At 36.6% G+C, this 14,602-nt stretch overlaps 1 protein-coding gene and 2 pseudogenes across 2 annotated transcripts; 1 reads left to right on the plus strand and 2 right to left on the minus strand.

Annotated features, from left to right (window-relative positions):
* The first annotated feature begins 387 nt into the window (after positions 1-387).
* Positions 388-3,865, plus strand: LOC147563633 (uncharacterized). The gene is made up of 2 exons (XM_086664956.1): positions 388-3,600; positions 3,652-3,865. The coding sequence occupies exon 1, from the start codon at positions 1,743-1,745 to the stop codon at positions 2,718-2,720; it is 978 nt and encodes a 325-aa protein (XP_086521082.1). The 5' UTR covers positions 388-1,742; the 3' UTR covers positions 2,721-3,600; positions 3,652-3,865.
* Positions 3,866-5,083: 1,218 nt separating this feature from the next.
* LOC147563634 (berberine bridge enzyme-like 8 pseudogene) lies at positions 5,084-6,682 on the minus strand (annotated as a pseudogene).
* Positions 6,683-10,130: 3,448 nt separating this feature from the next.
* On the minus strand, positions 10,131-11,935 carry LOC147563635 (tetrahydroberberine oxidase pseudogene; annotated as a pseudogene). The gene has a single exon (XR_015224921.1). The product of XR_015224921.1 is annotated as a tetrahydroberberine oxidase pseudogene (transcript).
* Positions 11,936-14,602: the final 2,667 nt, after the last annotated feature.

A 14,602-nucleotide genomic window follows, 5' to 3' on the forward strand; every position in this document is an offset into this window, starting at 1 on the left:
AAAGTATTGCAAGAAGAGATCCAACTGAAGTATATTGACACAAATGAACAAGTGGCAGATTTTTTTACTAAAAGTCTGAACAGCAAGAAGTTCGAAAACTTCAGTCACCAGCTCGGGATGGTGCAAAGAATAGATGCTGGTGTTGAGGGGGAATGTTAGAGTCACACCAGCTATGTTGACTAAGCTTTAGAAGTTTACTAGTTACTATTTCTGACTAAGTCAGTAGATAACTTCAATTCTGTTTTCCAGTCATGCATTCCTAGTCTTTAGGAGTTAGTTTCTATTCATGCATTCCTAGTCTTTAGGAGTTAGTTAGTCAAGAGTTTCATCCTACTTTTATGCTAGTAATTTTTCTATTTAAAGAGCATAACTCTGCAGTTGTAATTCATCTTCTCAATAATAAAAACTAAGAGTATTACTAAGACATATATTAGTTTAAATGTGTCTCATAGAGTTTTTGAAACATTGGAGTTATTTTTCAAGTTAACATCTATTTATAGTCAAAGAGAAGTATATTTCCAAATCGTTGTTCAGCTTAAAATTATTATACCCTCCTACCTTTATATGTTAGAGACATTCAAATGAAAATTTAGATTAATTAGTGTGATAAGCCTCTTCTTTTTGGTCATTTTTTTTGAAAATGAAAAATTACGTTTTAAGCCAACCAAGTTGTAAGAGAGAAGAGAGAGAAGGGACTGATGTTGAACACAGAAAGTAAAAAAGGGCTTAAGTAAAAGAAGAACAGTTAAGGAAAGGATGAAAGTAAGAATAGACGGTTTCTATGGGCACTCACCTCACACGCTTAGTTCGCTCGTGTCCCTCTTATTAATAGTCAGATTAGCTATTAGTTATAGGGTTACTTATACTTAACTAACACTTAACTAACTTTCTCTCTCTAATACCGAACCTCTTAATTCTGTTATTCTCTCTCTCTCAATTCTACATACTAAGAGTTTGTAATTGTAATTCGTTTAGAGTTGTTGAAGTAATAATATCAAAACTTCACTTTCATGGTATCGGAGCCCTAGCGAGTTTTTTTTCGAATCATCGAATTCAGGAAAACTCAAGTGGGACTAAATTCAAGAACAAGATAGCTTCAAATCACTAGAGGTTTCTGCTATTCCTTGTCATTTTTCGAGTTGAATTCTCAAGTTCGTATTGGAAAATAGTTGGATCTTCTATATCAAAGAATCAGAGACTTAATCTCTTCACGAAATGGCTACAAATCAAATACCCTAATTCAGGTCAGTCTTCTTATAATGCAAATATTACAAGTTTAATTTCAGCTCGTTTAGATGGTTCAAATTTCTTGGTCAGGAAAGACCAAATTGAGAATGCCCAAATTGGAAATGATCTAATTTCCGAAATTGATGGAACAAATGAAGAACCCCCACAGTTAATTGTTCTTGAGGGAAGAGGTGTTGTAAATCCAGCCTATCTTTAATGGCGGAAAAATGACAGTTTTGTCAAATCTTGTATTAAAGCTACAATTTCTCACTCAATTGCATGAGACATATTGGGTTTGAAGACAGCAAGAGAAATTTGGACTTATCTTGAACTAATTTTTCTTCAAGAATTTGAGGCAAAGAAATCTTCCTTGAGACATAGGCTTCAAACCATCAAGAAAGGTTTCAACATCCATTTTCGAATACCTAAGTAAGATAAAGAATATTGCTGATTCGCTTGTGGTTGTGAATGATCGAGTTTCTGACTCTGAACTCTCAAGAAATTCTCTTCAAGGTATGGGAAAAGAGTATTCACAATTTGCCATTACAATTCAGAGTAGAGAAGGATCTTTAAACTTTGCTGAACTTAAGAGTCGACTTCCCCACCATGAACATTGGCTCAAAGAACAGGAACCCATTGATGAGCATGAGTCTTACTTTGTCAAAAGGTTTGAAACTACGGGTATGTCCCGGCATTCCCCATTTAAGGGTGCAAGATCAGTTCCACATAATCAATCTCTTGATTATGGGTTAAAATTTCCATCAAAAGCACACCCTACTCCTGTCAGAAATAATTTCTTTGATTATACCGCTATACCTTGTGCTATTTTCCATAAATGGGGTCACACAACTAGACAATGTCGCATCAGATTTAAAGATTTTCCAGAGTCATCTTCCTCACAAAGAACCCCACCAAGAAACTTTGTCAATCTCCATTTACAAGAGATTGAAGATGATAAGGAAGAAGGAGAGGATTCCCTAGAACAACAGGATGAAGAGGAAGAGCAAGCTCATTTTGGAGCACTAATTTCCACTCCTCGGAATCCCTCTGTACCAGCTGAAGAGATTCACTTAACTAGTTACAGTGACAAAGATGGGAAGTGGATAGCTGACACAGGAGCTACAAGTCACATGACACATACCAAAACTATTCTTAATTATAGTTCTCCATATAAAGGTGATAATGGAATTATGATAGGCAGAGCTATTGTGATTGTTGAAGCATATGCTTTTGAGCTCAAAAAGGTATTACATGTCCCATCTATTCATAAGAACCTCCTATCCATCTCAAAATTCACTAAGGAAAACTTCTGTAGTGTTGAATTTTTGCCTTGGGGGTTCCTTATTAGAGATCTCTGGTCTAAAGAGCTCCTTGTTGGTGGTCCAATGGTGAATAATCTGTATAGTATTGACTTTACTATGAGTCTCTGTGATAGTCCATCTGAGATACCACTAGAGCAAGCCTATAGTGTCAATGCCTCAGCTAGGACATGACACAACAGAGCAGGCCATCCTTCCAAAGATGTAATCTCAGTTTTGGAAAGAAGTCAACAATTTTCCATTTCTTCCAAAGACAACTATGATGTATGTACTTCTTGCCAGTTAGGGAAAAGCCAGAGACTTCCTTTCTCTTCATCCACAAACTCTTCCTCCACCCCACTTGAGTTGATTCACTGTGACATCTAGGGTCCATCTTTAGTTACTACAAATTCGGGCATTAGGTATTATATTCTATTCATGGATGACTTCAGTAGTTTCTTTTGCATATACCCAATGAAACAAATATCTGATAGTTTGGGTTGTTTCCAACACTTCCAAAGACACTATGAAAAGCTTCTATCTACTCCTATCTAGAGCTTTCAGAGTGATGGTGCTTTGGAATTGGCCAAGGGAGAGTTTCAAGCCCATCTAAATAAGTGTGGGATACTGTTCAGAAGTTCTCTTTTGAAGCCACATTTCTGCGTCCACAATAACCACATGGTTGAGTCCCCGATCAATCAAACAGAGGTAGGGTTTACTTTAAGGAAACCCGTGACATTTACTTTAGGAAATACTGATGTTGACCTATTTTTCCTAAAGGCGTCTTTTTCTATACTACTTCAAAAAATTTAGCCATGGTAGACCACCTGTAACAAAGCGGTCGCCTTCAGAATTCCCTTCCACACCCACACTAGGTAGGTTTAGGAGTAAACTATTCTTTTTTAACTTCCTGCACTGTATAACCAATAGGTTTGCACAATCACCTTTGTGAGAATAGTCCCACGTGGAAGCAGGGTGATCTAGCAACCAATAATATAATGTCTAAGTATTCTCCACTCATTGTCAATTGGTTTCGAGTTGGATGATCACAAGCTTAGCGTGGTATCAGTGTTAGGTCCAACATGATAGGCTTAAAAGACACATTTGCTCCACGTCACCCGAAAAGATAAAACAGCACAAGTGTTAGGCTCAAATAACCTTACACGTGAGGGGGCGTGTGAGAATGTCCCACATAAGAGCAGGGCGATATAACAACCAATAATATAATGTCCAAGTCCTCTCCACTTGTCAATTGGTTTTGAGTTGGATAACCACTATGAGTTGACAATCAAAAGCGAAGCTTTCACATATCCAAGATATCTCTTGGTATCATTTATTACCTATATGAACCATACACAATATCACTCCATACAAATTACATAAACTACTTCACCAAAAACTTCGAAGTACTAACATTGAGGCATTTATTCCATATATTTACCTGCCTTTCAAATAAACTAGCGGCTCTAGTGGCTCATTCTCAAGAAAATGCGGTACTCGGGATGCTCTGTTTATTTCTAAAGAAATGTTCAGGATCAACTTTGCTCTTTACTTGCACTAATCTTTCATAGTTATTCTTGTAGTACTTACTTCCCCAAACTTTTCCTTCGAAGTAACTGGCAGTACCATTTTTGCTCTGACCTAGGTCAATATCTCTACAGTTAACGTATGCTTCTCTTGGAGACTTTGAAACATAAGGTGTCGTGTATTTGTACAATCTTTTAATCCAATTGGTGCGCTTTTCAGCTGCCTCTGTGAAAGTTCATGTTAATTGATAGAGTAGAAGATACAAACTAAAATAAAGAACACAATATTCAACGAGGTTCGGTCGGAAGCTCACGACCTACATCCTCGGAGAAAGCCAGAACAACTACATACTTTATTATCCACAATTGTGGTGGTTCATTACAATGATTGATTAGTAATCGAATGCTTAAACTCCTAGAATCCATCTCTTATTTATAGGGTTTAGGGTTTCCTAGTTTTTCCTAACTAAACTAGGAAACAATATAATCTCTACTCAATATTACTATTAAATAGTTACAAGAGATGTCTTAAAAATATCTTCGATATCTTCCAATATCTTGGACTCATCTTCATCGTCGGATCTCTTCATGTCGATCCATCTGATCTTCATATATCTTGGACGGTTGATATTTGATATCTTCGGATCTCGATCCTTATACTCTAACAGCCTCGGCCTCTGGTTTTGACCAACTAACTGTATAAATAATCTTAAATAAGTTTCCATCTCTATGAGGGAATGGGATTTCATGCTCTGAAATCTCACTCATCCTCCCCCCATAAGGCACGAAGGTAAGAGAACCATCTTGATTATTTTCTAAAAATCTTTTCCAGATCCCCTCTAACCCGACTTTAGAAATAGGTTTCTACACATAATCAGATTTGATCATAGCAAAAGTCTTTGGTTGAGTCCTATTGAGTAAATTATCGGTAGGACCATCAATAGGATATCCACCTACGACAACTGCAAGTTGAATCCAGCTCATTTCAAAACAATCTTTTTTTCTCCAAACCCAACTCTGGAAATCTCTCTTTCACCAGAGAAGCTTATCAGCACCTCCAAGAAAGTAGGAGATGAACGAAGCTTGTACCGTTTTCTTTCCTTTTTCAGTTGAGTTTGTGACACTGAGGCCAACAGAAAGTAGGACTTCTGTAGGTAGTTTATGAAAAACTTCTTGCCATCTCTGAATAATTGAAGTAGCACCTTTTTCTATAGTCTTTCTGGTTATGGCAATAGTCACAGTTGACGGAACAGGAACCAATTTGATCTTCCATGATAGAATGACGCCAAAACTTCCACCAGCACTACCTCCTCTAATAGTCCAAAACAAATCTTCTTCCATTGATTTTCTGTGCAGAAGAATTCTGCCATTAACATCGACTGTTCGAGCATCAATGACGTTATCAGCCGCTAGACCATATTTCCTAAACAAAGGACCATACCCACCTCCACCGAAGTACCCGCTGATTCCTACTGTGGTGCAAAATGATGCAGAAAAGGTGAGAGTTCTACTTCTTTCTGCAATCCTATAATAAAGTTCACCGACGATTGCACCAGACTGAACCCACGCAGTACTAGTTTCTACGTTTACATCGATGGACCGAAGTTTGGACAAATCGACAACTATCAAAGGCACATCAGATATGTAAGAGGCAGTTTTGGAATTGTACCAAATTGTGAGAGGCGGTTTAGGCTTGGATGGCGATTTCAATTTGGATTTCCAATTTGTGCTTGGTTTCCAATTTGTAACTTAGGCGGTTTGATTTGAGAAGCTTAGGTCGGTTTATCCTATATATATATATGGGGTTTGAGATCCTATTCAACATTAAAAACAACAAATACAACAACTCTTCTTTAGAGAGAGCTAGAGAGAAAGCAAGTGAGAGAGAAATTTTGTTCATAATTTTGAGCGGTGTTTAATTTCTCGGTCGTCGAAGATTTAGTATAGAAGGTTAATTTCTATACGGTACAATTTTGGGACGAACTTGCGGGTTGTGTGAGTCGTCTTCATAAATAAAGGACACCATAATTTTTATACTCAAATAAGTGATTTTCCATTCTAAACTCATAGAGGAAGATTAATATACTGTAGAAATTCACGATAATGTGATAATTGGAGATAGATGAACATAAATAAAGGACACCATATTTAACGAGGTTCAGTCGGACATTCACGACCACATCCTCGGAGAAAACCGGAATGGCTACATACTTTCTTAACCACAATTGTGGTGATTCGTTACAATGATTGATTAGTAATCGAATGATTTAATCCTTAGAACCCTTTCTTATTTATAGAGAAATTAGGGTCAGGGTTTCCTAGTTTCTCCTAACTAAACTAAGAAACAATATAAAATATATCTAATAATAATATCAGATATATTACAAGAAATATTCTAAATATATGAAACTGAATATTCTTGATCTTCACATATCTTCAAATATCTTGGAATAGTCTTGATCGTCGGATCTCCTCATCTCGATTCGTCTCTTATATCACGTGTTTACACACGTATCTCAACACCCTCCCGCCAGTCGGAACACAAAACTTTTGAAGTGACCGACTTGAAGAAAAGAGTGAAATAATCACATCCAAAACCTTCACACTCTTCTTGAAAACCTCATTAGCCATATGATAACATAATGTCATCTTCTACCCGGTGTTCTCGGTTTGGAAGTGAGAACAATAAACACAAGAGAATTTTGTAAAAGTCGAACAAATCAAGAAAGTGACTGGAAAGTAGAATCACAACGAAAGAAAATCGTTGGAAAGAGAGGAATTTTTTTTTTTCTTTTTTTAGAATCTGAATTCAAACCTAAGGTTTTGACTTGAGAAGTTCAAATGAAGAAATCAGAACAAGAGATTCAAACCAGGATAAATTGATTTTGGTTTAGTCTTGTCTGGATCGATCTTCACGAAGAAGAGTAAGACTTCTCATAGATAATAACAATCGCCCTGGCTCTGATACCATGTAGAAATTCACGATAATGTGATAATTGGAGATAGATGAACATAAATAAAGGACACCATATTTAACGAGGTTCAGTCGGACATTCACGACCTACTTCCTCAGAGAAAGGCAGAATGACTACATACTTATTAACCACAATTGTGGTGATTCGTTACAATGATTGATTAGTAATCGAATGATTTAATCCTTAGAACCCTTTCTTATTTATAGAGAAATTAGGGTCAGGGTTTCCTAGTTTCTCCTGACTAAACTAAGAAACAATATAAAATATATCTAATAATAATATTAGATATATTACAAGAAATATTCTAAATATATGAAACTGAATATTCTTGATCTTCACATATCTTGGAATAGTCTTGATTGTCGGATCTCCTCATCTTGATTCGTCTCTTATATCACGTGTTTACACACGTATCTCAACATATACTACTCCATTCAAGACTATGACTTCAAAGTCCAAAACTTCTACAACATTATATAAAAGAAAGTTAAAGAAAAATGTTTTGAAATGTTGCATCAATGTGATACATGTTGAACCTTAGAACCATTTCCTACCGAGAAACTTATTCAATTGGATTTGCTCAACTTGATATGTTCCTCGTTAGTTTGGTTATTGCGTGATGTTAATAGTACAGATCTTCTCCACAAGATTATTACTAAGACATATATTAGTTTAAATGTGGCTGTTCGAGTTTTTGAAACATTGGAGTTATTTTTCAAGTTAACATCTATTTGTAGTAAAAGGGAAGTATATTCTAAAATCGTTCTTGAGCTTCAAATTATTACACCCTATCTTTTTATGTTAAAGATATTCAAATGAAAATTGAGATTGATTAGTGTCATTAGCCTCTCTTTTTTTTTCTTTTTTTTTTTCTTTGCTTTATAAATTCTAATAAATCATTTTTGGTATCATTTATAAGTGTATACTCGTGTCAGGCAATTAGATTTGAGCAATGCATTTCTTCATGGAACTTTGAAGGATAATGTTTATATGTCTCAACCATCTGGCTTTCAAGACCCTAATCATCCTCACTATGTGTGCAAACTTCATAAATCCTTATATGGTTTAAAGCAAGTCCCAAGAGCTTGGTATGAAGAATTGGTTGACTCTCTTCTTAGTCTGGGATTTCATAAATCAAATGCAAATTCTTCTCATTTGTATACAGAAATGGCATTCATTTGGTTTATATGTTAGTCTATGCTGATGATATCTTGATCACTGGTTCATCCTCTACTCTTTTTCAACGAATTATATCAGACTTAGGCACAAGGTTCTCAATGAAAGACCTTGGCCCATTACATTATTTCTTGGGGTTGGAGGCTCATAGAGACAAATTTGGTATTACTCTTACTCAATCTAAGTATATTTTGGACCTCTTAGAGAAAACTCAGCTGACTGGTGTCAAACCTTGCTCAACTCCCATTGCTGCCAAAACAAGACTTCTACCCACCGGTGGTGTTCCTCTCAGTGATCTCACTAGTTTCAGAAGTATGGTTGGTGCTCTTCAATGCTTCACTTGCACTAGACCATATATCAACTTTGTTGTTAGCAAAGTGTGTCAATTTATGCACAAGCCAACTGATGTTCATCTTACTGCAGCTAAAAGAATTCTGAGATATCTTAAGGGTTCTATCTATCATGCTATTCGAATTTCTAAGTCATCCACATTTGGGATTCAAGCTTATGTTGATGTCGATTGGGCTGGTAGCCCTTTTGACAGTCAATCTATGGGTGCCTATGTCATTTATCTTGCAGGAAATCCTATTAGTTGGTCAGTCAAGAAGCAACCAACGGTTTCTCACTCTTTTACAGAGTCAGAGTATCGAGCATTAGCTCAATCTGCTGCTGCTGAAGTTACATGGGTTTGCAATTTACTTAAGGATTTACATTGCTCTTTATCGTCTCCTCCTCTCCTATACTGTGATAATGTCTCTGCAATTGTCTTAGCTTCAAACCCAGTTTTCCATTCCAAAATCAAACATCTTGCACTTGATTTTCACTTTTTCCAAAATTACTGGCTACCAAAATGATCTCTATTCACTATAGTGCACTATAGTGTGATGTATCGTATCATAAGGAGAAGCACAGTATCATAACCACAAGTTAGTTAGGATATTTGTTAAAAGTCTGTTGAGAAGTTAGTTTCAAGCTCTATAAATAGAGTTGAAATTTCTGTTTTTCAAGCTCTATAAATAGAGTTGAAATTTCTGTTTTGATTAATGAGAATTGGTTACTTACTAGTTCAAGTCCTCTACACTTGCCAATTGGTTTTGACTTGGATAACCACCACCAGCGGATCCACCATATGGTCAGGGGAGGCTATAGCCTCCCTTGACTTGGTGGCATCCTTTTCATGCCCCCTTTCATTTCACCCATATTACTTGTTCTTTAGATCCACTTGAGTACTAATCCTTGGTACTAATGTATACAATTCCATTTTATAACACTTGGAATATTATTGTTTTCTAATAAACGCCATAAAACTAGCAAGATAATCAAAGGTGATTTTAAGACAAGAGAAATGTTCTGATACAAGCCGTTGGTAGTGCGCCACATTTCTAACATCTTTGGATATGTCGTTGGTACTGGCTTACCAAACGGAGATTATAAAGGTCAGTTTCGTCAGCAGTCTGTCGCCAATTAACTTCACTTTTGTAACGAAGTCTGAGTTATCATACTAATACATTTATGGTTGATTTTAAAGGAAAAATGAAAACCTTAATTTTTCGAAATTGAATGGCATATACGAAATCAACCATAATAACTCATTCCAAATATACATTGACAAAATAAATAAATAGATAATTTGTCATCATTTTCTTAAACATTTAGTTAGTTAATATATAAGCTATTTATACCTAAACAGATATTCCTTTAATTAAAATAATAAGTAATTTTTATTTTTTGTAAAATATAACTAAATTGTTGGAAAGGACTTTATTTATGCAAGAGTAATAGTCTTGGGAACAGCATGACTTTAGCAAAATTCTAGTTCTCGGAATAGTCGTATGTAACTGTAACGAGTTTACTTTTTTAGCCCCTCCTGAAAGTAGATCCTGAATCCTTCACTGATAACCACTATGAGTTGACAATCAAAGAGAAGCTTTCGCATATCCAATATATCTCTTGGTATCATTTATTTCCTATATGAAGTATGAGCCATACACAATATCAATCAATACAATTTAGATACACTACTTCACTAAAAACTTCTAAGTACTAACATTGTGTCATTTATTCAATATATCCGTGATGCCTTTCATAATAAACTAGCAGATCTAGTAACTTATTCTCAAGAAAATGCAGCACTCGGGATGCTCTGTTCATTTCTAAAGAAATTTTGAGGGTCAACTTTGCTTTTTATGTGCACCAATCTTTCGTAGTTATTCTTGTAGTACTTGCTTCCCCAAACTTTTCCTTCCAAGTACCTGGCAGTACCATTTTTGCTCTGACCTAAGTCAATATCTCTGTAGTTAACGTATGCTCCTCTTGGAGACTTTGAAACATAAGGTGTCGTGTATTTATACAAGCTTTTAATCCAATCGGTGCGGTTTTTAGCTGCCTCGGCCTCTGGTTTTGACCAATTAACTGTATAAATCATCTTAAATAAGTTGCCATCTCTGTGAGGGAATGGAATTTCAATCTCTGATATCTCACTCATCCTCCCCCCATAAGGCACGAAGGAAAGAGAACCTTCTTGATTATTTTCTAAAACTCTTTTCCAGATCCCTTCTAACCCAACTTTTGAAATAGGTTTCTTCACATAATCAGATTTGATCATAGCGAAAGTCTTTGGTTGAGTCCTATTGAGTAAATTATCTGTAGGACCATCAATAGGATATCCACCTAGGACAAGTACAAGTTGAATCCAACTCATTTCAAGACAATCTTTTTTCTCCAAACCCAACTCTGGAAATCTCTCTTTCACCAGAGTTAGAAGCTTATCAGCACCTCCAAGAAAGTAGGAGACGAACGAAGCTTGTACCGTTTTCTTTCCTTTTTCAGTTGAGTTTGTGACACTGAGGCCAACAATAAGTAGGACTTCTTTAGGTAGTTTATGAGCAACTTCTTGCCATCTCTGAATAATTGAAGTTGCACCTTTTTCTATAGTTTTTCTGGTTATGGCAATAGTCACAGTTGATGGAACAGGAACCAATTTGATCTTCCATGAGAGAATGACACCAAAACTTCCACCAGCACTACCTCCTCTAATAGCCCAAAACAAATCTTCACCCATTGATTTTCTGTCCAGAATTCTGCCGTTAACATCGACTATTCGAGCATCAATGATGTTATCAGCCGCTAGACCATATTTCCTAAACATAGGACCATACCCACCTCCACCAAAGTACCCACCGATTCCTAATGTGGTGCAAAATGATGCAGGAAAGGAGAGATTTCGACTTTTTTCTGCAATTCTGTAGTAGAGTTCACCGACGGTTGCTCCAGACTGAACCCATGCAGTACTAGTTTCTACGTCCACACTAATGGACCGAAGTTTGGACAAGTCGACAACTATGAAAGGAACATCAGATACATAAGAGAGACCTTCAAAGTCATGACCCCCGCTTCGAATTTTAATCTGAATTCCATGTTTTTGAGCACAAATTACAGCGGTTTGAACATGGGATTCTTGCAATGGTGTGATTATGATTTTGGGTTTTGGAGTAGTGGGTGATGTAAATCTCAGATTGTAAATGGTAGATTCCAAGATTGATGTATAGTTAGAACTCGTTCGGGTATAAACTGGGATGGGTAATTGAGAATGTTGGGGAAGACATTGTAGAATGCTTTCATAAAGTGGGCTTGAGGCTCCAAATGAGATTGAGAACCAAAAGAAAGAAGATAGAACTGAAACAAGTATCAAATAGATTGAAGTACCCATGTTTTTTTGTTGTTGTTTGGTGGATATAGAAATATAGATAGCCCACTATATTTATAGTGTTTAACTTGATGTTGATTATTTATAGATTAATCTAGATGGTTTGAACTTTGAAGGTCGATTGTCAAAATAGATGGTTATCTTTCTTGACAAGTAAATGAAATTACCAAGCAAGTACAAGTTTGACTGTTTGAAGGTTCGACTTTGGATAAATCATTTTTTTCTTCATACAATTCAAGAATTTAAATTGATGGATAAACTTTTTAAATATAACAATTGACTTAGATATTTAAATAAGTGATTTCCATTCTAAACTATTCAAGACTATGACTTCAAACTCCAAGAGTTCTACAACATTATATAAAAGAAGGTCAAAGAAAAATATTTTGATATGCGTTGAAATTTTAGAACCATTACCTACCTAGAAACTTATTCAATTGGATTTGCTCAACTTCATATGGTCCTAGTTAGTTTGGTTATTGTGTGATGTTAATAGTAAAGATCTTCTCCACAAAATTATAACGACAAAATTATTACTAAGACATATACTATTAGTTTAAATGTGTTATCAAGTTAACATCTATCTATAGTCAAAGGGGAGTATCTTTTTTAAGTTAGATATATTCAAATGAAAATTGAGATTTATTAGTGTGATAAGCCTCTTCTTTTTGGTTATTTCTTTTAAAATGAAAAACTACGCTTTAAGCCTGAAGAATTTCTGAATTTCTTGAAGTAAAAACTATTATTAACTTTTCAATTCAATGTTAATTACAATGAGAAAACAATCCCTCTTTTATAATTAATCAAGAGAGCTTAAAGAGTAATAACAGAAACAAGTTTAGAGAGAGAAAACAACTTTTAACTAACTAATTCAAAGAATTAGTTATAACCTAATATTTCTACTAACTACACCCAACCGAAGCGCCTCTTGTCCTAACTACCTGGGTGCCTTCTCTTATAGTCGTGAGTGCCTACATCCTTACGAAGTTAGGTAAAACTGTTATCTTCATCACTGCCATTCTCCTCAATCATCTCTCTAACTCTATACTCTCTGACAGCCCCCCTCAAACTAATGATTCGACAAGGGAAGAAACATAAGTTTGCTCCGAATATAGTGAAACTGAGAGAACAAGATGCCCTTCGTAAAAATATCAGCCAAATTCTCCTCAGAAGTCACAAAGCAAATCTCCAATGTAGAACTCAACACCAAATCCCTAATGAAATGATAATCAATTTCAATGTGCTTCGTGCGAGCATGAAACACTGGTTGGAAGCAAGGTATTTGGCTCCCTGATGTGGCGTGAAAATGCCACATTTAGGTCACTTAACTTTGATGAGTTAGTTCTTTTCGAGTTTTATTTCTAATAATTTATGTGTTTTTAGTGCTAGGTAGTTTATTTGTGGTTTGGCGTGTAATTCGGAATAAAGAGAGCGAATTATCACATTTTCATCTTATGCGGCAAAATGGAAGAAAAGAGCACCAGGGGTATTTTGGTCATTTTGGTCAAAATCAGAAGTCAAACAACAAGTAAAGTCAATGACGAGTCCGACGGTGAAAACGGAAGTTGATTCGGAGTTCGGACGGGGAAGTTATGAAAGAAAGAAGCCAAGGATTCTATAAAGGCACCCCCTTGGTTCTAAATGTAGAGACAAGATGAAGACACTCCCTTGCTTTAGAAAGAAGCCCAACCCAAGAGCCCAAAGAGGAAGAGAATAATAGAGATTCTAGGGTTGTGTATACACAAGTGAGAAAAAGGAATCAAAAGGGGGACTATTCATCATCTTCTTCACTAAGTAAGGGAGAGAGAAAAGGGCTAGGGTTCTTGGGGTGTTTTTGAAGTTTTCTAGGGTTTGGTAGTGAAAGAAAGAGAGAAGAAGGAGAAGGAGGAGTGCCGGCCAAAGCAAGGCCGGCCAAGCTCAAGGCCGGCCTAGCCTTGGCCGGCAGCAGCTCGGCCTGCTCGGGATGGTAATGGAGGACGCTTGCACGGGAAGCTGCAGCACGTTCTACGGGACGCATCTGAACACGGGAGCTTCTCGCGGACGCGTACAACAGCAATGGAGGACGAGACTGGAAGCTCCCACGGGATGCGGCTGCTGCAGCTAGGGCCGACACTCCGGGACGCATCTGCAGCACGGCTGTCTTCACGGGACGCGGCTGCAGGTCGGACATGCTCGGGACAGAAGCTACCGGCTCGGATCTAAGCTATTTTGGCCGGAAACTTCATACTTTGGCCGGAAGTTGTTTTCTCGGATTTCTAGGGTTCCGGCAACCTTCTTGATCCGAAATCATGGGGCTTTTACTTCTCACGTCCTTGGCTAACTTCCCATGTGGTTTGATTTGGTTTTGGTTGAAAATTGCTTAGAGAGAGAAAGCTTGGTGAAGCTTTAATGGTGGTGGGTTTTAAATGAAGAAGATGATGCTGATTGCTAAGGGGAGATCTGATTTTTTGCTCGGAGACAGCCATTACGCACTGTTAAGGGGAAATCCAGAAATTTGCTAAGGGGAGATCGGCTGAACCTCATCTACTCATATTTTCCGACGAACCTAGCCTCGAAATACATCGAAAAAAGGGGGATTTCTCATCATCTTCTTTTCATTTATTACTTATCACCATGTTTAGCTAAATCAAGTGTGTCGATTATATGGATGAAATGTGATGAATTTGTGATTATGTTTGATATGATTTAATGTTT

Source organism: Eschscholzia californica, unplaced genomic scaffold (assembly GCF_041429995.1).
Source record: "Eschscholzia californica isolate CP2 unplaced genomic scaffold, dmEscCali1.0.p SCAF_1, whole genome shotgun sequence".
Lineage (NCBI taxonomy): Eukaryota > Viridiplantae > Streptophyta > Magnoliopsida > Ranunculales > Papaveraceae > Eschscholzia > Eschscholzia californica.